The sequence below is a fragment of the Fukomys damarensis genome, unplaced genomic scaffold, assembly GCF_012274545.1.
Source record: "Fukomys damarensis isolate Sample0158 unplaced genomic scaffold, DMR_v1.0_HiC HiC_scaffold_22, whole genome shotgun sequence".
Taxonomy (NCBI): Eukaryota; Metazoa; Chordata; class Mammalia; order Rodentia; family Bathyergidae; genus Fukomys; species Fukomys damarensis.
The window spans coordinates 12,812,958-12,834,980 of NW_022900934.1; the positions used below are offsets into that span (position 1 = coordinate 12,812,958).

Here is a 22,023-nt window from a genome sequence, read left to right on the forward strand (position 1 = left end):
GGGCAGCTCTGGCTGTTTCCTTCCCTGTGTAGCAGAGACTGGGTGAAAGAGCCCTATAAATCTCCCATTCTCTGCCCTGAGGGAGACTGAGGCGGGCTCCTTCGGTGTCTTGTTGCTAAGGAGTTGCTAGGTGATGGGGTCGCGCTGTGGCTGTCAGGCTGGTAGATCCTGCCTGGGTTTCCTGCAGTGGCCCAACAAATCACTGAGCCCTGGGTGGCTTCACAGAGAACTTCACCCCAGTGCTGGGGGCCAGAAGTCCAAAGTCAAGGTGCCAGTAGGGCTGTGCTTCCTCCCAGCGCCCCAGGGGAGGGTCCTCCCTGCATCGTCCAGCTGTCACAGCTCCTGGGTTTCTAGGCGCCTCACTCAGTCTCTGCCCCCGCCCCTTCACAGGCCTTGGCCTCCAGTCTGTGAGGACGTTTGGTATTTAGGGCCCAACCACATAACCAGATCAATCTCCTCGAAATCTGTAGCTTAACTGTATCTACAGAGCTTCTTTCTAAATAAGGTCGTGTTGACAGGTTCCGTGGTCATAGAGCTGCAAGGAAAAGGGGGAAACCCGGGCTGGCCCTGGAAGGGAGAGGGAAGATTTCTGTGCAACATTTCACTAGATTGCAGCGTTTGCACTCAGTCACACGTGCCTGTGCACCTCCTGCGCGGCACACACTGGCAGTGCCACCATGCAGCAGTCAGCAAAGCACCCGGGCTGTGCCCCCGTGGGCCCTGCCGCCTGCACACAGTGGGGCTCCTGCACCCCTTTATGTCCTTCCTTCTTAAGTGCCTCACCTACCTCCAGCTTCCCTGGGAAACAAGAACAGGCATGAAGGAAACAGCTACCTGGGGTATATAATTAGGTCGTAATAACCGGTGCGGCAGGGGAGGAGAGCCCAGAGGAGTGGGAGCCGGGGTGACCCCGGGGGGATTAGGCTTGGGTGAGGGGGTTCCGAGCGGGCCAAGGTGGTGGTGCGGCCGGTGCAGAACATTTCAGCTGAAAAGGACTGGGACAGCGCAGTCCCAGGTGACAGCCCTGACCAGATTCTTGAGAAAATTCCAAACAAAACAAAGTGTAATCTTCCCTCCCATTACAAGGTGGTTGCTTTCCAAAACTACCGGTGTATATTAAAGCCCTGAAAAAAAGAGACGTGCTGTTTATATTGTAAAACAGCTTGATTCCAGGCTCAGGTCATTTGGAAACAGGTTTTTACCTACACCGGCAGGAATGTCGAGAGGAATGGGCACCCCCATCACCCCCGGCTAGGGGTCCTGATAAGCCTGCCGAGGGCACGGTGAGAATCGAGGGCCCGCCTCACCTGCCCGTGTCCTTGCAGGCTCCATGCAGGTGATGAACAAGACGCGGCGCATCATGGAGCAGGGCGGGGCCCACTTCGTCAACGCCTTCGTGACCACGCCCATGTGCTGCCCCTCGCGCTCCTCCATCCTGACGGGCAAGTACGTCCACAACCACAACACGTACACCAACAACGAGAACTGCTCCTCGCCCTCCTGGCAGGCGCAGCACGAGAGCCGCACCTTCGCCGTGTACCTCAACAGCACCGGCTACAGGACAGGTGAGTGTCCGGGAGGGGCAGACGACCTCTCCGAGCTCCCCGAGCAGCTCAGGCCGTCCCCAGTATGATCCTGGATCACGCACAGAACAGCTTTCCTTTCAGAGTTGGATCGTCCTCTTTTCTTGTGCTGCTGGGGATCGAACTTGGAGCCTCACACACTGAGCAGGCGCAGTACTGCTGAGCTGTGCCCCAGCCCTTTTTGTTTCTATGTGTAGAGATCAGGAGAATACAGATTTGTCTGCGGTAGGGATACAAAGTGAGCTTTTCAAAGAAGCTTGCCTTCCGAAAAAGAGGAGTCTATTTAAACACAGATGAGGTTATAGGGAGACCGCAGAGTAGCCGCTCATGGGTTTGTGTCTTCTGCTAACTTACTGGCCCTGGGGAGCTGTTTCACTGGCTCAGACTGGGGCCCTGTCCTAGGCGATGGCGTGCAAGCCCCACCGTGGCAGTGCCGCTCCTTGTCCGTGCCAACCTTAATGCAGTGCTGCCAGGCTTCCTGTTTGTCACCCTGCAGGGGCACTGGGGCGTGTTCCCGTGGTTCCTCTGCTGGGTGGGCTGCTGAGCTAGACGTGCACTTACAGCAGAGTCTCTTTACTCCAATACCATTGCATAGTCCTCCAACTCAATTAATTCAAATTGCTTTAATTTTAAAAAAAAATCGTCCCCACCTTGGGCCGAGCTGAGGCGCCTATGAAACCAGATACTGAGGCTCAAGTGTAACCACCTGAGACGCTACATCCACGTAACAAGGTGTTGCTGGGGTGGGAGGAGCCGCCTCCTTCCGCTGAGCCTGCTGCCCTCGAGGTCCCGTCAGACTCCCATCGTGGGCGGTGAGGCCCTCGGGAAGGGAGCGGGCGGGCTGGTATAATCGCCTCCAAAGTGGGCCTGGCGCCCTGCGCAGGTGCCTGCGGTCCGACCGCCATGCACAACAAGGTGTGTCGACAGGTGGCTGGGAGGGCCTGGGCCTCGCCGGTGGACGCAGGTCAGGCGGGGACACAGCGGAGGCGCGAGCCCTTCCTGACGAAGGCATGTGCTACTCAGGTCCTGAATGACCTCTGTGTGCCGGAGTTGTTGACCTTCATGTTGTGTTTACATTTAAAATCCTAGCTGAAATATCCCGAGTTTTTTTAAATGTTGGCAAAGCTCAAGTTTTTTAAAATTCATGCTGTGGGACAAAGAAAATATGCCTGGGGCAGGAGAGGCTCTCACGCACCTCCTTTACCTCCTGGAAGGGCCCTAAAATGTGAGCCCGTCCCAGCCCCTCCAGGACTGGTGGCCAGGGCGGCCACACCCTTGGAGCAGTTTGGCCAGGGCTGTGAAGGAGGAGCCCAAGGCGAGATGAGCACAGAGACCAGGATGCCAGGGTGTGGAGGGGGCATGGGAATGTGCACATTTTGTGACATTTGGGGGGCGCTGCCTGGGGTCCTAGTGTTTCACAGTCACACAGGTGAGACAGAAATAAAGGAAGGACCTCAAGAATAAAATTGGTTTCCCAGACTTTATCCTTGAATTGACACAAATCACCAAAAAGCTTCTGGGCGAACTGCTTTTGCCCAGCTGTGCTTAATAATTTTCCCCTCAGTGAAGCCAGAACAGTATCGGACGTAAATAGCCATCCATACCGAACATTTATGCTTTCTATCAAATTGTCATTGAGAATTTTATTCATTGTACTTAGAACATCTCTCTGTTCAAGGGGCATTCTAGAATTTTTAGAACTCAGGAGCCTAGAAACATCCATGTGCCCTGATGAACTGATGTGCTTGCTCGTGGTTATTAAGTAACAAGAATTATAAACCTTTTATGCTTTCCCTCTTTACCCTGGCAGCTAGGAAGCTCCAATTTGAGTTTCATGTTAAGTCTCTATTTAAAGTGAAAATATTTTAATTGCATGACAGTGTCTATACTGATCAGTGTTGACTGAGGAAATGACATGAAAAACTATTATGAATTTAGAATCTCTTAGATTGATTTGGTACAACCCATATTAGGTTTTATAATGAATTTTCAATCCCCCAAGGACAGAAAGTCATTTGTTCTTGCAGTCTTAAGCTGTGTTAGACCCTATATCAGCAATAGCAAACCTTTTAGAGCTTTCAGTGATGACGAACAGTCTGCTTTTTCACATACACCAGAAGTATGCCTGTAACCATTGTGGGCCTCTATTGAAGTTGATCACACAGGATTTAAATTTGGCTGTGTGAGACTCAAGATATCTGCTCTTTGTTCCTCTCAATTAAAATTCCATGCTACCTTGGGGGCCCAGCCTCATGAATTGGTCCAAGACTCAGACTCTATTTCTCTGTACTTCCCATTGGTGAGAAACAAGTCACACGGCCACATGTGGCTGCAAAGAATCCTGGGAAATGTGGCCATTACCCTGGTGGTCATTTTCCCAGCTGACATGATTTTACTTTGAGAGCAGAAGAAAATGGACACTGAGGGAAAATTAAAGTCCCAGCCACAGTAATTGATGTCAGCCACCTGTACTTTTTCCCACTCTGTATACAGGTGGTTGCCTGAACTGAGGGAGACTGGTACCAGAAAGGTGTCGCTTACACTGACCATTGATTCAACAAATAACGCCTTTCAAAATGTATCAGTTAGCCATTTTGTCTTGAAAAGTGAAACTACAACATTTTGAAAATCGCTTTACATTAGGTCCCACAATACTTAACTTGGGTTGGGTTCTAATTGCAGCTAAGGGTTGATTGTGGAGGGAGGTGAGTTGACGGTGTGTCAGCTGGGAGGGGTGTAATCTGTCCAATACATTCAGGTGACAGCGCACTGGTAATGGTGGGTTACCCTTGCTTTCACTGCCATCGTCGCTATAAACCTGTGGCATCCTTGCCAAAGTATTTGATGAATTGATCATTCTTCTTTCCTGGCCCATCTGTGCTTCTTGACATCCGAACCTCCCCCGTGAGGCACTTGTTACCTTCTGCATCCCTTTCAATAGCCTCTCTTCACTTATCTCTGACACCGGATTATTATTTGCCAGAGGATTTGCATGTGTTTTGAGGTGTCCTCCAGCATCTCTTTAATTAATTTCACAAAACCCTGCAACTTTTGAGGAGATTAGCAGTTTCATTTTTGCAGTCATCTTGCTTTGCGAAACCCATGTTTGCAATAGAGATTGACAAAGGATGAAGGGAGAGGCACCGAGTGTAAGCAGGATAAACAGCAATTTGTTAATGGATATTTCTGGGTCTGGCTTCCTGTAACTTTGAGGACCCTTGGGGGGATAAATGACATCCTCGGGTTTTATAAAACTCACTTAGCCACCCTTGGCACATTTCAGCAGCTGGTGAGCCCACTGCTGCCCTGACTGCGCTGCGTGGACCCACAGTCGGAGTTGTGCAGGGCTCAGAAGGAGACCGACTGCTCCCTGCTCTTGCCAGGGCCTTAACTGAGCTCGAGCCTGGGCTGTGCCACTTTCTGGCTGTGAGGGCTTAGCTGGCTTCACGTCTCCATCTTGGTCACCCCCATCACAGATAAGGTCTCTTAGCTCATAGGGTTGTGCAAAGATTAAATGTGTCCCAGCGGTGACTGGCACGATGATGGTGATTCCCACAGGTATCACTGCACCAAGCAGACAGCCTTGGGCCAGGGTTCTGGTGACCACACAGAGTTGCACACGTGGAGCCGAGTGTGGCAGCTCCTGCTGCCCCCTCAGTGGTCGGTGAGGTGCAGATGGAACCGACAGTGGGTGTCGCCTCTGACCCACTCCACCCCATCCCACCTCACCGGGCGTGGGTGAGGAGGTGGGGACTGGAAGTCACACACCCAGTCACACACACAGGGTGGCCCAGGCTCTGTACCTGAGGCTCTGAGGAAGGGACATTCAGATTCTGATGGCACAGGAGTCAGGGCACTTTCCAGCTGTGCCTACTGCCCCTGAGGATGTGTCATGCTGGTGGCCCGTGGACCATGTGACAGAAACCCTGGCTGTAACTGGTTTTGACAAGCTATAGCAGTTTTTGATCCCTAAGCATTAAAGGTACAGGCAAGCTTTAGGCAGAGTCACACACCCCTTGGTTTAAGAGTATGATAGTTTCGCCACAAAACTGGAGGCCTCAGCTATGAACACCCTCGGGAAGATAAATGTCCAGGGGTAGCACAAGTTCCCAAGGCAATGCCGGCACTTCTTGTCCCATGCCTCCTCGTTCGTGTTCAGCAAGAGCAAGAGAGTGTCTGTCCCCAGAATGTGAATGTTGTCCTCCCTCCAGTCCACTCCAGCCACAGAGGCTCCTGCTTGTCACCGCATACCGCCTGTGCCGTGCGGCACCCCCACCTGGGGGCCGTCACGCTTACTCTCCCTCCTCTGGATCCTGCCTGTGTCATGTGCAAAGCCTGCTCATGCCCTGTCCTCGGGTCCGTGTGCCAGCCAGTGTCACCTCAGGGGAGCCTTCCTTGACCACCCCAGTGGCCTCTCTACCTCCTCATTCGCCTTCTTGTCCTGCAGAGCCCTTGATGCTGCCCAACACACACTTGCATGTTTATTGTCCGCCTCCCACGCTGAGTTACCGCTCCCCACCCTCATGCTTGCTCCCTCTGGCATCCTTGGCCCTTTCCACCAGCAGCTGTGCCTTCCACCCACGTACTCGTGACTGGCTCCCTTCTAAACTGCCAGCTCCAGGGACGGATGGACTTCTGTCCCCTCCAGTGTCCCTGAGCCGAGGACAGTGCCTGCCCCATAGCGGGGCTCAGTGAGTCTTTGTGGGGAGAGGGGAGGAGCGCTCACTGTCCTCCGGCCCGCAGCCCCTGCTGTCTCCTCTACCCCTTCTCCTCGCCAGCCCTCCCACCATCTGGGCCTTTCTTCCTCTGCTCTCTTCTTGGCCCTTCTGTGCGCACAGAGAAGAGAGGACTGAGTATTCCCCTCTGGGCCCCAGTGCAGCTGTCCCTCCCTTCACAAAGGCAGCCTTCTCTTTGCTTGCTCTTTCCCCTGCTCTTGCACCCTGCACGCTTCCTCTCCCCTCGAGTGCTCACACGTGTGTACCCACATACACACACTTGCACACACAGCCCCTTCTTCCGCAGTCCAGCTGCCCCGCGTCCGCTCCCATCCCGGCCGGCCCGTGGGTGTGTGGCAGCCCTTCTGCCCCAGAGTATGCGCCCCTCCCGCAGTCTTCTGGGTCACACAGCCACTAGAAGGGCCCCGGCTGGCCCAGGCATCCTCAGGAGACTTGGAGCTGAATTTCCTAAAATGCTAGGGGTTACTCTTTTACTCCAAGACCCACGTTTCCAAGCAAGGGAAATATTCGTGCAGGACTCAAGGAATCAGGCTCTTCCTAATGCACTCATGACCTTGGGGCCCAGAACCCACTCTGAGCCTCAGAGTGCTCTGTGCGGCAGTGTTGTGACACGCATGTGGGCCTTACCCAGTGTCCACACCCAAAGGGAAAGCTCCCCAGCCGGAAGCAGCTGTGGCCACTGGCGAGAAGACCCAGGTAGGTGCCTCAGCTCCCTGCATGATGGTGCGAGACCTCTCTCTCTCTCCAGCCAACCCCTCTCCATCCAGGCCCTTGTGTTTTGATTTCCTGAGGCTGCAGTGAAAAAGTACCATAAGCTGGGTGGCTTATAGCAATCACACTTATTCTGTCCCAGTTCTAGAAGCCAGAAATCAGAGGTCCTTAGGGCCACACTGTCTCTGAGGGCGTCAGGGGAAAACCTGTCCCTTGCCTCTTCCAGGTTCGGCTGGAGTAGGTGCCCATGGCCTGCCACGTGTCTGTTCTCTACCTGCCTTCACGTGGCCGTCTCTCTGTGTCCGGGACCGTGTTTCCCCTCATAAGGAAGTGTGATCTCTGACTGACGGCAGAGACCCCCATTCAGCTAAGGCCACTTCTTGGGCTCCTGCTGTGTCTTGGATGGATGTGACTGGACATGGCTCATTCCGGCACAGCAGGGTTCTTTCATGGGGTCTCACCTCAGTGAGGCTGTGGAGCCTTGGTGTCGAACAAGGACTGTATCCCTGCAGGCCAACCGGAACTCGGCCACCCAGCCATCCGGGCTGTGTCCTCAGTGCAAGCAGCACGGCTGCCCCACCAGTCGGCTACACAAAGATTCTCCCCTTCCCAGCCCTTGTCTCCCTTTGGGAGTCCAGGAGACTGCCTCAGTGGTGAAAACTAAAGTGAGGGACAGGCCAGCTGTAGTGAGGGACCTGCGAATCCTTAGAAGACGCCCACTGGGACTCCCAGAACATTCTAGAAGGAGTTAGGCTAGAGCCACACAGCCCAGCACATTTGCCAGGAACCATGGGGAGCCATTTAGTTTGTTGGTTTTTTGGGGGTTTTTTTTTTTTGGTACCGGGGATTGAACTCGGGTCCTTGAGCTTGCAAGGCAGGCCACCGAACCGCTGAGCTACATCCCCGGCCCAGGGGAGCCATTTAAATTAATTAAATCACATTAAAATTTCAGTTTCTAGGGCACACAAGCCATGTTTCAAACGTTCAGCCAATGCGTGGGCTCCTCGGTGGGTGATGCAGTGAGGTCTGTGGCAGAACATGAGGACAGAGCCTAATTCAGGCAAAACCATTTTTGGAAAGGATGCAGCCACGTGAACCGTGGAGTATAAGTGGCAGTGTGGGGAAATGATAGCTACTAGTGCCGAAGGCGTCACAAACCTTGGTCAGACCCGGGAGGTAGATCTGCCCCCTGTGGCCCTAGCACCTCCATCTGTCCCCCTCCCCAGCTTCAGAGTCTCTCCTGTGTCACACTGGGGTCCCGGGGAGAAGGTGCCGGGGGTTTCTGCAAAGGTGGGGAGACAGCACCCCTAGTGCCTGTCCTTGCTGGAGTGGAGGGGCCACTCGCTGTCAGCCTTTCCAGCCTGGGGATGCTGAGCTCAGATGGGAATGGGATCCGGGCAGGTGACACGGAGCAGAGATAAGCTAGGTCCGTAGGTTTTAGGTTACAATTAACTCTGCTTTTTAGAAATAAATGAATGACTAAAAAACCAGCCAGGCCCTCCTCAGGTCACTGGGTTGCAAGCTTTGTCCTGACTGGTGGCTCTCAAGGGAGCATAGTGCCCACTATGGGTTAAAAATCTCTGAAAGCATTGCTGGTGGGGACACAGGCTCAGGGTGCAGCTGGCTTCCTGGGGACAGGGACCAGGACTCATGGCCTCCTGTGCCCTGAGAGCCCACTCGGGCCCTGAGATGCCTTGTCTCCCACATGGCTTCTGGGTTTCATACCAGTTCATTCGCGTGAGTGAGTTACATGTATTGAAACCTGAGCCCTGAACCCAAGCCTGTTTTGTGTATAAATACTTCTTAGCATAGTTTTAATACGCCCTGAGTTTCTCGGGAATGTATATGACAAGGGGACGTAAGGAATATTATAACTGAATGCAAAACTTTTCCAAGAGTTATTCCTGATTTTTGAAAATCCCGTCCCTGATGGCAGTGACACCCGAAGGATTTGAATTGCGAATATCACAGGCCCACCAGCCACATTTCTAACCACCGCCCTGGCGGGGAAGCTGTGTCTAGGTGCAGTCGGCCGCCTGCTCCATCGTGTCTCCTTGATGGATGTGCTCGAAAAATTTCATATTGAAGTCTCCTTTAATGTAAATTGCTTTCCTTTTCTTTTTCTCATATATTGCAGTTAGAGTTATATTGACTTTTTTTTTTTTAATGATCTGCCTAGATAGCTTTTGTTACCTATAAATTTCCCTTCGGGAAAACAGAGGAGGCTTACAAAATGTCGCAGAAGTGGGACATCGGCCTAATGGCATTGAGAACAGCTTTTTGAAGGATCAGGTTGGTGGCAGAGTCCTCCAAGGTGATAGTTAAATATCCACCCGTTGGCAGGCTCCTCCGGCCTTGCTCCACGGGTCTCGTGAGGCTTTCGTCTCCCTCCTCCATCCCAACCTTCTGGACAGAGCTACACTTAAAAGGAAGATTTTAAGATACATCTTATCCCGAGGGCAACTCTGCAGGTGACAGAACTATCACTGGGGCTGAGGGAGCCCTCCCTACCTAGCTCTTTGAGTTCACAGGAAGTGTCTCTGTCTTCCTCACCTGGAGCCGCCCGACCCTCTCAGGGTGTGCTGGCTGAGGCCAGCCTCTGTTAGCAACACAGGCAGCTGCCCTCCACGCCACTTTCACTGATGCTCACCTGGCCTTGCTGCAGCTAGGCCCTGGGGCCTCAGGTCCTCTGCACCCAGCCTCGTTCACAGGGACCATCCTACCCGGGCCAGGCAAGTGGGTGGCAGGAGCTCAGAAAGGGGCGTGACAAGGGACGGCCTCAGCCCTTGCCCTGGTTATCTGCCTGTCTCTGCTTCTCCCCAGCAACTAACTGTTCTTCCTCCCCACTGAGTACCCAGATGGTGCTTTGAAAAATGGCTCCTGACTGTGTCACTCCCTGCTTTAAACCCTCCAGTGGCTGCCCGCTGCTTTTCAGATAAACCCACAGCTCCTTGCCTCTCACCTCTCTGTCTGCAGCTCCTACTGCTCTCTATCTTGCCAGTAGCATTCAGGCTGCCTGGCCTGTACACTGTTCCTCAAACACTGTAAGACCCTTCCTGTCCCAGGACCTTTGCTTTTGCTGCCGTCTACCTCAGCGTGCGCACTGTTCCTCGTCACCATCTACCTTCCCTCGAGGGCTTCCCTGGTCCATCCCCTCTTCCTTGACCTCGCTGCGCCCATCACCACTGCCCCTCCACCTGCCCTCACTCTCAGCTACAACACCCTGCTTTGACTCCTCGGGAATGATCACCCTCTTGAAATTATCTTAGGTGTTTGTGTGGTTAGTTCTTCTTTGTTTTCTTTCTTCTGGGCATAAAAACTCAAAGGTCTGAATGGATGACTCTTAATGCCTGAGCCCTGAGGTGGGCAGAAAGTAGGGACAAACTGGACTTTGGATTTTTTCTGTCTCTCTTGTCTTGCACTGAAAAACATAATTGAAATCAGTTCAGGCACACTTTGCTGACTTCCTCTCAGATGCTGTCTCAAGAACCCTGGCTTTCAGCTTCTTGGATTTCCTTCGTTTGGGGTTGGCACTATTGGTACGAAGGCTCCCTGCTTGGGGTGAAGGTGCCCCCCCACCGTGCCATCTCATCAGCTTAATAACCCAGCTGAGAGGGAGGCCTCTTTCCCATGGCTGCAGCAAAAGTCTGAGGGGAGGCTCTCATTGGCACAGTCATTGTCATATGTCTCTCCTTCAGCCAATCACTGCAGCAAGGGAGACTAGGATTACCTGATTGGCTAGTCCCAGATGGTGCTTCTAGCCAGGAAACAACCATGCCAGACAGGTAAGGCTGAGAAAGGAAAAATCAGTTCCTTCTTTTTAACTACAGAAGGCACAGTCACAGAAAGAGAAGAGCCCAGCCCCGTTGCAGAAAGACAAAGAGGCTGAGGCAGGAAGATTCCAAGTTAGAGCTCAGCCTAGTCACCTTAATAATTTAGCAAGGCCCTGTCTCAAAATTTAAAAATGAAAAAAAAAGGGGGGGCTGAGGCTATAGCTCAAAGCAAAGGCAAAAATTCATTTCACAATATTGAGAGAGACAGACTGGAGAATGGGGTGCTGGGTAGCAAAATGAAGCTGATGTCTGCTATTGAAACCTAGATTCACCTCCCAGGGGCCAGGTAGGAGGATGTTCCTCCCAAGAATCCCCCACCTCTGCCTCCTGCAGGCAGGAGCCGGTCCCCTCTGCTCCAGCTGCTTTCTCACAGTCCTCAATTCGGCAAGACCCCATCCCTGGCATCCAGAACTTTTGTAGTATTGATTTATCACTGTACACTTCAGTTCACATCTGGTGTCTTTTCAAAAGCAGCTCACGTCCTAACCTTGGGAGCAGCCCAAAGTAAAAGGATCTGGCTGCAGACTCTCCAATGTACACCAGGCTGAGCTGTGGGGCTCTCGGCCGATTTAATGCATTTCTCCCAGCTCTGCCTCCTCAGCCAATTTGTCTGCCAAAAAAAAACAAAGATTTCAGGCCTGTGGCATCTCGCATCTAATATTTATAGTGCTCTTGAGTTTGCAGAAGGGCTGCTTTCTCACTCTCCACTGTTCCTCAGAAACCTCAGCTCCCTCAGCTCAACGGGATTGATCTCTGCTGCCCAGACCTCCAGGAGCCCCCAGGAAACCCAGAGGGTGACTGTCACCCAGTTCAGGGCCCTTCTCTCGGTGGCAGGGTGAGAGCAAAACATCCTGGGCCAGCTCATCCGAAGCTGACAGCCTGGGTCTACCCTTCAACCTCAGATATGTTCGATTTCACCGTAAGGTGCTTCTTGAAACCTGAAAATTGTACCAAAAACCCAGATTCAAAGCGTCCCTTTAAAAGCAAACAAAAAGATATGATGATGATGGCCCTGCAAGTACTGACAGTAATCCTAGCGGTAGGGATTGGTACGCTGCAGCCCTCAGGAGTTGGCCTTTGTTAGAAACAGTTTCATGGGAGCACAACCACACCCATTCGTTTCAGTATTGTCTGTGGCCACTGTCACCCTCAGTGAAGGCTGAACATATTTACAGTCTAGCCCACTGCAGAAATTTCTCGACCCCTACATGACACCAGCCGGGGCCTCTTGCTTGTCACAGCTGTCCCCAGGATTTGTTAGCATGTGGGTAGAGCCACTGTCCCATGTGGCTCCCACCTGTTCACACCCACGCAGCAAGAAGTACAGTGGACCCTCGAGATACAACCAGCCTGACATACGAACAACTTGGATGACTGGAATTTTAGTTTTAACTTATGACCAAAGTCTTGAGTTGTGACCTGAATGCCGGCCACGTGTGCTTCCAGATGGTCTCAGATACAGATTTAACCCTTAAGAGTTCTGGAAGGAACACGACACCATCCTTTGCCATGTGGGGTACTGAGAAACTAGTCTTGAGTTGTGACCTGAATGCCGGCCACGTGTGCTTCCAGATGGTCTCAGATACAGATTTAACCCTTAAGAGTTCTGGAAGGAACACGACACCATCCTTTGCCATGTGGGGTTAACTGAGAAACCCTGGGCCAGTGTCTCTCTAAGGACGCGGAGCTCTGCCTGTGTACAGGAGGGAGACTTTGAAGGCTGTGGAGAGGAGCCTAAGCGTTCACTGACCAACTTGAGTTACAACCAGCCCTCCAGAACGAACTGAGTTCATAAGTCAAGGGTCCACTGTAGAAGACATGGGGGTGCGCCCACCTCCTACAGGGGCTTTCCCAGAAGCCCCCCACTCCAGCTCATGGACGAGCACATACAGAATTACAGAAGAAGCCAATCGTATCAAAATGCAGTCACCAAAATATTTTACAGGCAGTACCGTGTGTGAGGCTTTCCACACAGGATGACGCCCTGCAGTGGTTATGTCCCAGGTAAGTGCTAACTTCCCTAATGGGGAAGTAGTGCTGTGCTAAGTGACATTTCAGGATGTCTGTGGTGACTAGAAAGTGATAGAAAAATATTCGCAATTTTCCCTGGCAGAATCACAGGTTGTGCTATTAATGCCTGGTTGCCATCGCCCACTACTGAAAGGGATGCCGGTTAGAGGTTCGTGGAAATAAGCAGTGTACTTTTCCTACCTGAGTTCAGGGACTGCCTGAATTGTCTCCATCATCCTTAGGTGCTCTGATTCACCTCCACGACACCGATGCCCTCGAAATGCCCTCAGTTCCCAAAGCCTGCCTCCACCCTCACCTTTCCCCTGAATCTGCTCACCTGTCTGCAGCTGCCCACCTCATGATCGCCTGGACATCTAAGGAGCAACCCTGTACCATCCCACTTCCTGGGGGTAGCCTGCCAGACCCCACAGAATCAAGTAGAGACAGCAGCGGAAACGCACCCCACTGCACGCCGGGACGGAGTCCACAGGCCTCCCCCAGCCTGGGCATCCTGCTTCAGCCCCTGGCCCCTCATCCCACGAGTGGGTATTGAGGGCTTTCTGCCCCCAGGCTGAGTTCCAGATAAGGGCTCACAGGAGGAGCAGGGCACAGAGAGCCCCCCATCCTGCCTGCCCTGGAGGGCTGAACCCCAAGCAGATGATAAAAACCTGAAGACAAGTTTGTTTAGCAACAAAATCGGGGAATAGGATGCAACCAGAAACAGCATCAGCCAAGCACCTGGCAGAGGTGCGGAAGTCATCATGCAAGGATCTGAGGAAGATGATCCCTTCCAGGAGGGGCAGAAAAGGGCCTAGGCCCAAGCACAGAAATGAGCTGGGAGGACATCAGGAGGCCACTAGGGCAGGGCACAATGGGCTCAGGGGGACGAGGGGTGCGAAGCTCAGGCAGGGTACAGAGGGCACTTGCATGGAGCCTTGAGGGCCTGAAAGGACTCTGGTTTTGTCTGGAGTGTGATGGGCAGCCATTGAAGGGTCTGGAGCCGCAGGCAGCTTGATTGGGTTTCCCATGTCACAGGATTCTCTGGTCATTGGAAAGGAGCTAGGAGGGCCAGGCAGGGGACCTGGTGGCCGGGACCAGGCTGGTGAGAGCAGGTAGAGGTGGGGAGAGGTCAGGCCTGGACCCATGCAGAGGCAGAGCTGGTCTGATGCGGCATTGGCCTGAACGTGAGCGGAGGAGCTGGAGACTGGCCGGCGTGGCCGGCGCTAGACTTCCTGACTGCAGGCTGCCGGGTGGGAGTGGGCTAGGGACACAGCGGGGGCCCCTGTGAAACACCTGTGTGACGCCAAGTGGACGGGCTGGGCGGCAAATGGTAACCTGCGGCGGCCCAGGTGACACATAAAGCCCAAATTGTGTGAAGAGGACGGCACAGCTGGAGGCCTGGGCTGCCCCTTCTGTTTCCCCCAGACCCTTGCGTGTGGAACAGCGGGGTTTGTTCCAGGCAGGATAGACTTTCCGGAGTGTCCACTTCGTCGTCCTTGGCCAACAGTCTGTCGTCACCATTTCAGCTCTAGCCTCACTGCTAATAGATGGCTTGTCACACTCGGCTGCTGTCTAACGCAGCCTAAACCGAGCCCCGGGGCCTCTTGCTTGTCCAAGACTGAGTCACATCTGGATTTTAACAAGTGCATTGAGCTGTCCAGAGCCCCGGGTTCTCAGCCCCTCCCTGAGCAGGACACACGGCTGTCCCAGGAGAGTCCGAAGGTCCTTGCCCTGCATTCTGACCCAGCCGGCCTGGTCGGGTTTCACGGATGAGGTCACTGAGGTTGACAGGAGCGTTGTACCCCTGGGAGGCAGGTCTGGAGCACTGTCCTCTGGCTGCAGACCAAGCCTGTCACAGCCCCCACAGCCCTTCAGCGCTGCCTCGCGCCCATGCTTGGGGTCGGGTCCCTGTGCTTTTTGGGGCATCTGTGTACTGGGAGACTTTTTGCAGCAGCTCCCTCCCCCAACCTGTTATTTTGTTTTCTTTTTTGGGTTGGGGGTTTTCTTTGCAGCAGTGGGGATCATACCCAGTAACACTTTACCTCCCTGGCCCTTTTCATTTTGAGACAGGGTCTTTTCGAGTTATCAGTGTTGGCCTCAAACTCGCAATCCTCCTGTCTCAGCCTCCCAAGTAGCTGGGATTACAGGTGTGGGCTACCGCACCTGGCACCCAAGCCCCTGGTTATGACCGCCAAACCGGTCTTGAGGCTTTGTGCGGTGGCCCGGCTCACACCCTCACATTCCACACGCAGCCCGCTCCGTCTGCACAGCCCCACTCTCCCCTACCTGATGTGAGGCCTCTTGCACCCCTGCAGGTGGAAGATGTCAGAAGTCGCACTGTTTCCCTGCACCTGCCCTGTGGGGAGGGGAGGACTCAGCTGCTCCCCCAGGTCCACTGGCCCCGCCATCCTCCAGCTCTGCTCCCCCGTGCCCACTCCTGACAGGCTCTGGGCTGGGACTGCAGCACCCAGACAAGGCCTGAACCTGTGCCCCTGACACCTCAGGTGAAGGTAGCAGATAGACAAGAAAACAGCCATAGGTAATTGCCAAGGGTGCCGTGTTGTACGCTGACTTCGGGAGGAAGGGGCACTCGAGGACAGCTTCACATCAGAGCTGACATCTGACCTCAGATGTCCCAGTGAGAGGACAGAGGGAGCCCAGGGCAGAGGAAAGAACAGGTGACACATAAGAACTAGGGTGCCCAGGGGCAGCCTAGAGCTGGGCTCAGGAGCAGCGGACCTGGGGCGGTCTTGAACCCAAGCCAAGCTCCAGTGCCCAGAGGGAAATGGCACACTGGGTCTTGGCTTCCAGTGGGTCCTGGCTGTGGGAGAAGTGTTCATGATGGGAGGGCAGAGTCAGGCGGAGGCCACGGAGCAAGGGGGTGCCCAGGAAAGGAAATGAGGGTGCAGGGCAAGGTGGGCTCTGTCTGCCTGATCTCCTACCCAGGGCCACAGCTCGCTTGTTTGATCTCAGCCCTGGGGCTCAGGGACAGAAACAGGGTCTGGAGGTCCAGGTGTGGCCTGGGTGTCAGGTCTCAAGAGGGCAGAATCCTATGGCCAAGCTCACTGCCCCTGGGGGAGCAGACGGGGTGGGGACTGCAGTGACAGTTGGGACTGTGTGTGAGGGAGGCACCAGGGACAGGAGCTGTAGGTCTTCCAGGGTTACCTGAAAGAGAAAGGAAAAAAGAGTGTGTGTGTGTGTGTGTGTGTGTGTGGTTTATAAATATGGAGGAAAATCACCACATCAGATAACTATTTAGTGAGATGTCAAATACTTGTAGCATGACACAGCCCTGAGTCAGCTCTGGAATATGTCAGCCTTGCAGTTGTTTATTGATTATGTTTAACGTCTGATGTGGGTGATGCTGCGTCAGTTCATGCACTGGCCACAGGCCATCGTCACTGACTGTTGAAACACAGAAGTCGAGGACGTGACTCGCATAGAGTCCACGGCTAGGTCGCAAGCACGGGCTACAGAGAGAACACACAGCCACTCTCGCCGCCTGTTACCCAGGAAGGGAGGTGCACAGCGTCCCTGAGCTGGCTGATCTGCTCCCCGGACCTGACCAAGCATCCCAACCATTCCGCTCTGTTCCCCTCTCCCTCTCCCCTCACTGAGCTCCCGCACCGGGCTCAGCGCCCGCCTGCTAATCTCTGTCCCTGGTCCCTGCGAGACAGAGCTTTCACAGACCACAAATGCGATTGAGTCAGATTCGGAGCTGGGAGAGCTGGGAGAAATAACAGAAGGCCTGAGGCTCCCATCAGACTCGGCGGCTCCCAGCAGCACTGAGCTCTGCGAGTGGAGAGGGAAGCAGCCATCGTGCGCCCTGCTGGGCGGGGCTGCGGGCGGACTTGGGGTTCGTGGGCTCCAGGCGGGAGCGGGGAGCATGGATTCTGATGTGCAGTTACAGGTAGACAGTGGGCCGTTCATATGTGCAGGTTCCGTACCCAAGGATTCAGGTGAGGATCAGAATTCTCAAAAAGTGTACTGAACGTGTACCAGGTATTTTTCTTCTCATGACTCCCTGAACATTACAGCACAACACTTACTTACGGGGCAAAGTGTGCAGGAGGTGCCTGGGTTCTATGCAAACACCGTGCCATTTTAGGTAAGAAAGTTGAACATCCTGGGACCTGTCACCTTGGATACCAAGGGACAGCTGTCTTTGTGGTCACTGTCACCCCCATCTTAGGGTGAGAGAGGGACACATGGCTGTCAGCGCTGTGAGAAATCCAGAGCTCCCTCCCGGGAAGGAGCTGGGGGCTGTTGTGTTTTTGTCAGCGCCCGTGCTGTAGGACACCATCTTCCTGTTCGTCACGACCACTTCTCCCCATGTCACTTGAGTTCCCTTCCCCAGCCTCCTGGCTGCAGTGCACCGGCACAGGGACATCGCAGGCCCACTCCCGTCTCTCCTGTGACTCCGGCTCTCGGCTGGGTCGGCATCTCTGTGGCCAGCTCTCTCCTCAGCGGCCACTTCCGTGACGTGTCCGGTGGCTGTGTCCCGAGACAGCACGGCAGCCCAGCCCGCCCTGCTGTGTGTGATGAGCCGAATAGCACAGGCGAGGACCTGTCACTGCCCGGCTGTGCAGGAAGGGACCGGACGTCTCCAGCACGCGTTCACTCACTGAGGAGCCAGCAGCCACCTTGGCCTTGGTGTGATTCTTCCAGTTAACACAGTGACCGATTGTGTGTCGGAGGGACTGTGTCCCGTACCGAATGCCGGACACTAGAGGTTGTGCCATCAGAGCCCTGCGGAGCGAGAGCGTCCTGCTCTTCGGTGCTCCTGATGTCATTGTCTCGTTACCACCCTCATCCTCATGCTTGTCATTTTTCCCTTTACATGATGAGCTCCATCCACAGGCCCACCCAGGTCAGCATCTGCTTCTGCATAACTGGCCTTGCCTCTTCCAGCTTGCCACCATCCTCATTTAAATCCATGGGATCTGTAACCCTGCTACCAGAGGCTGAGGCAGGAGGATCTCAAATTCTAGGCCAGCCTAAGCAATTTAGTAAAACAATGTCTCAAACAAGCAATACTTAAAAGGGCTGGGAAGGGGCTGGGGATGTAGCTCAACGGCCCCACACCTGCCAGGTAAGCACAAGGTCCTGAGTTTGGTTCCTGGTACCCAAAATAAATAAATAAACAAACGGAAAGAGCTGGGGGTGTTCCATAGTATAGCACTTGCCTAGCACATGCAAGGCCCTGGGTTCAGTCCCCGGTACTGTAAAAGATCCATGGGGATGCCTCGCCTCACTCGGGGAATTTCACTCTGCACTAAGCTTTGGCCATTTTTCTGCACCATACATTTCAGATTTGAGCCACCAGGTCTGTGCTGTAGTGTCTCGGCCTGCCACTGCCGTGAGCGCAGCCACTGGTGACACGTAAATGAGGGCGCAGCTGGGTCCCAGTGAAATTCACTGTAGAAACAGGTGGGCCCCGGCTGTGCACTGAGCATCTTGCACCTTTTAATCGGGGTGAAGAATTCAGGCTGAACTGAGCAAGGGGGTGGAGGGCGCGGTTCATCAGTTTACGTAACTCGTCTTCAGTGCTGCTGACACCTGGGGCTGGGCGAGTCTCTGTTGTGGGCTCACCTGTCCACAGTAGGTGTTTACCCGCATCCCAGCCCCTGCTGCTCACTAGGTGCCGGGGCACCTCCTTGCCCACTTGTGATGACTGGAACTATCTCCTGCCCAAAGTTCCCCTTGATTGAAAACCACTAATATAACAAAATGCTACCATTAGAGGTGGCTTCTGGTTCATGTGGAGGTCTAGGAACTCAAACCAGCACCTGTGTCTCCCCGTCTCCGGCTCCACCTTCCACCTCCCCGCTCTGCTGTTTCTGTGTTGCCTCATGCTCAAGCCACCTCTCCCTCTTGGTGACAGGATGGCTGCTAGCACCTTCCAGCTTCTCTCCCACTAGCCTCAAGCTGCAAGAAATAACAGCTTCTCTTCGCCAGTGGCTCCCTTACAATCCTCAGGCTGACACTCTGCAGCTTGAGTCATATTCCTGTGCCCGAGCCGGGTACGGTGGTAAGATAAGACGAAGGTGGTACTCTGAGGAGTCAGTAAAGGGTTATGTGGCTGTGCCTGGAGTCCGGTATCAAGGTCAGCTTCTCCGTACTTCAGGAACAAGGTAGTTGTACCTACTGACCATGGTCAGATCAGGGCCAGCGAGCCAGACAGAAGTCTCTACTGTAGTGTAAACCTTTCTGTCTGGGCCTGATCCACGGGGATGGCCCATGCCTGACCTTTGCAGGATCCAGCCCTGCTTCTTCAGGCCAGTGGCACCCAGGAGTTGGTCCTCAGCCTCTCCTGGCCTGGCCTTCATAACCCGCACCTGCTGCTGAGCTGTCCTGCCCCAGCACAAAGACCCACTTTCTCCTCTCCTCGCAGCATCCTGGCCAGCCCAGCTCAGTGCACCCAAGTTCCGGCTCCAGCTGTGACTCAGGCTGCGCTTTTAATCTCGGCTTTAATTCCTGCTCATTCTCTTGGCTGTGGCCCCCAGCCCCGGGCCCATGCTAATTTGCTTCTCCCACCTCTACTGGTGCCGGAATAACCATTTTAAAAGCTGCCTTGGGGAAATCTAATCAAATGAGAGCAAAATCTAATTTGGCACTAAAAGCCTCTGACTGAAGCCCTGTTTTCTGGGGCCTTGTGGAGCCTGAACAATAAACTCTTTCTGGATTTTGTAAGGGTTGGGTGTTGCAGAGGAGAGAGTGATGGTGAAAAGTGGGGACTAGGAGAGAGCTAGGGACGCTGACTCCGTGGTGCTGGACAGCCATCGGCCGGGTGGCCTCCAGCGGAGCAGGGAGTTCGTTGGCATTCCCACCCGCAGAGCCACCAGAAGACCTGGGCCCAGAGCATCAGGCGCAAACCAGTGGGGTCACAAGCAGGGACCTGGGCAAGAACCCCAGACCTTTCCTCCGGTTTGTTTTTCTGCAGGGGGAGGGTGTGAAATCCTAGGCTGCTGAAATGATCTGTGGTCCTGGGTCCCTTTCAGAAGTTGTCACAGGCTGTGGGCATTTTTCCAGGAAAACGCACATAAAATACAAAGCCTGCCACCGACCCGGGAATGCTCCTGTCCTGTTTGCTGTAGTATCTCCTCATTGTGGCCTCCAGGACCCGGTGTGATCTGGGCCCTCTTCCCAGTGAGGTCACCTCCTGCCTCCCTCTCTGTCCTCAGGTTCCACAAATACCCCACACTTGTTCCTGCCTCAGGACCTTTGCCTGTCGCAGTTCTCCATGCCCAGAGCAGTTTCCCTTCTGGTCTTGTCCTGTGGCTTCCTTCTCATCGCTCCTTAAGCCTCTCCCGAGCACTGGCCTGGTGCTTCCCCTCCAGGTGCCACTCCGCCCAAATGTTCTCCTTTATGCTCTGCACCCTTGCTAGCGACAAGCTTGTCCCCTTCGTTCCGCACCCTGTGACAGCCTTTGCAGACGACAGGTGTTTAATACTGCAGTCAGTAGCTGTGTCACTGACTCGAGAAACGTGTGCCAGGTCGATCGGTCACCCTGTGACCCTCACAGAGGGTGCACGTGAACCCAGGCTCCATGGTAGAGCCCTCTGCACACTCGGGCTGTGTGGGGTGTGCGCCACCTGCCCTTGCTAAAATCGTCACTAAGCACAGAGCAGGGCAGTGGCCATCAGAGGGCCATGTGAAACCGAACGTGCCCTCGTCGGTCAGGTCACCCCAAACTCACCCATTTCGTCAGCTGCCATTGTGATTTTGGCAACTCCTGGATCCACTGATTCTGCTAGTTACTTTCTTGCTTAGCTCTTTTGACTTCAGATGTTTCAAAAGAAAACTTCTTCTCACCCAAGTTGTTTGCCAGGAACAGAAAGTGCTGGGGCTTTCTGAGGGAGGGGTATTAAAAGTTCACCCTCAGAGCCGGGGATTTAGCTCAGTGGTTCCGCTGCCTGCCTTGTAAGCGCAAGGACCGGAGTTCCATCCCCGGTACCAAAAAAAAAAAAAAAAGTTCACCCTCTTCCTCACTGGACCAACAGAAAAATAAAACTGAGGACACCATTGCCCATGGTGGTGAATCCGAAGAAGGCAAGGCAGGAGACCGGCTTCCCCTGAGGCCCTGAGTATCCTGTCCAGATCCCAGGGTTAGGTCTGGGGGAGCCACCCATGCCCCTCGCAAGCCTCCTGGGCCAGCATTTCCTGTGGGCAGCTGCTTCCGGAAAGGAGACACGAGGGACAGTGGAGTTCTGCAGCTCTTGTGCCCCTCTAAGCCAGACCATTGACCCTGCCCAGGGTCAGCAGGCCTCGCCACAATGAACTCAGCCCCATGCCTTCTCATGTGAAGGTGTTCTGGAACACAGCCACCCCGTTTGTGTCTTCTGCTCTCCCAGCTGAGGAGGGGTGGTGAGCAGTTGCTGCAGAGGCGTCCGGGGCTGCCCGCTGCCCCTGTGTGTCACTGTCCCAGGGCGGAGCAGGGCAGGGTGGAGAGCTGCGCAGGGGAGGTGGCGGCAGGGTGGAAAGCAGGTCATGGGGCTTATTAGATCTCAGTGCCTCAGCCAGACTCCATCTCTAGGGGCCTCTTTGGCCCTGGAGATGTAGCTCTACACTGAGTGGCGCCAGAGGGCTGAGTGATGGATGGTGTTTTTAAATAAGATCAGGGTTTTCAGCCTCAGCACCATTAATGCCTTGTTCTGGTCGTCCTGGCAGTGAAGGGTCAGCAGCCTCCCGGCCTCCAGACATGGCCCGCTGTCTCCAGGGACGGGGGCTGGGTGCAGAGGCAGGCTGGCCGCCGCCTCCTGCCGGATCCCAGTCACTTCCTCCTGACACCCAGCCAGGGACACTCGGGCCTGTTTAATGAGGCACCTGCCACCTAATTACATCTCACTCTTTAAATACTGGAAGCGACTCAGGACTCAGACAGTGCTGCCATCCCCGCCGCCTCCTCCCAGGATGGTGCCAGGTTCTCTGGGTTATTTTCGCTCTGCCCTCCCACGCGGGGGAGGCTCCTTCTCCCGGAGGCTGTCGGGAATCCTCCCTTCCTATTTTTGCCTTCCCCTCGCCCGGATCCTCCCCAGAGGTGTTTCCTCAGCGCCTCCCTACACCCAGGGGGCACGCAGGCGCACTTTGTGGTCTCCGGAGCTGTCCTCCCTCCTGGGCAGTGGCAGCCTCCGTCCGGCTCTCTGTGTG

The 22,023-nt window shown here is 54.4% G+C and overlaps 1 protein-coding gene across 5 annotated transcripts in view; it reads left to right on the forward strand.

The window, feature by feature from the left end:
• Positions 1-22,023, forward strand: part of Sulf2 (sulfatase 2) — a 94,375-nt gene that overhangs the window by 37,620 nt on the left and 34,732 nt on the right. For all 5 annotated transcript variants that reach the window (XM_019207765.2, XM_019207766.1, XM_019207768.1 and 2 more), the window contains one exon: positions 1,326-1,565. In XM_019207765.2, coding sequence (XP_019063310.1) covers positions 1,326-1,565 — 240 coding nt within the window. The remainder of the gene's footprint in view (positions 1-1,325; positions 1,566-22,023) is intronic.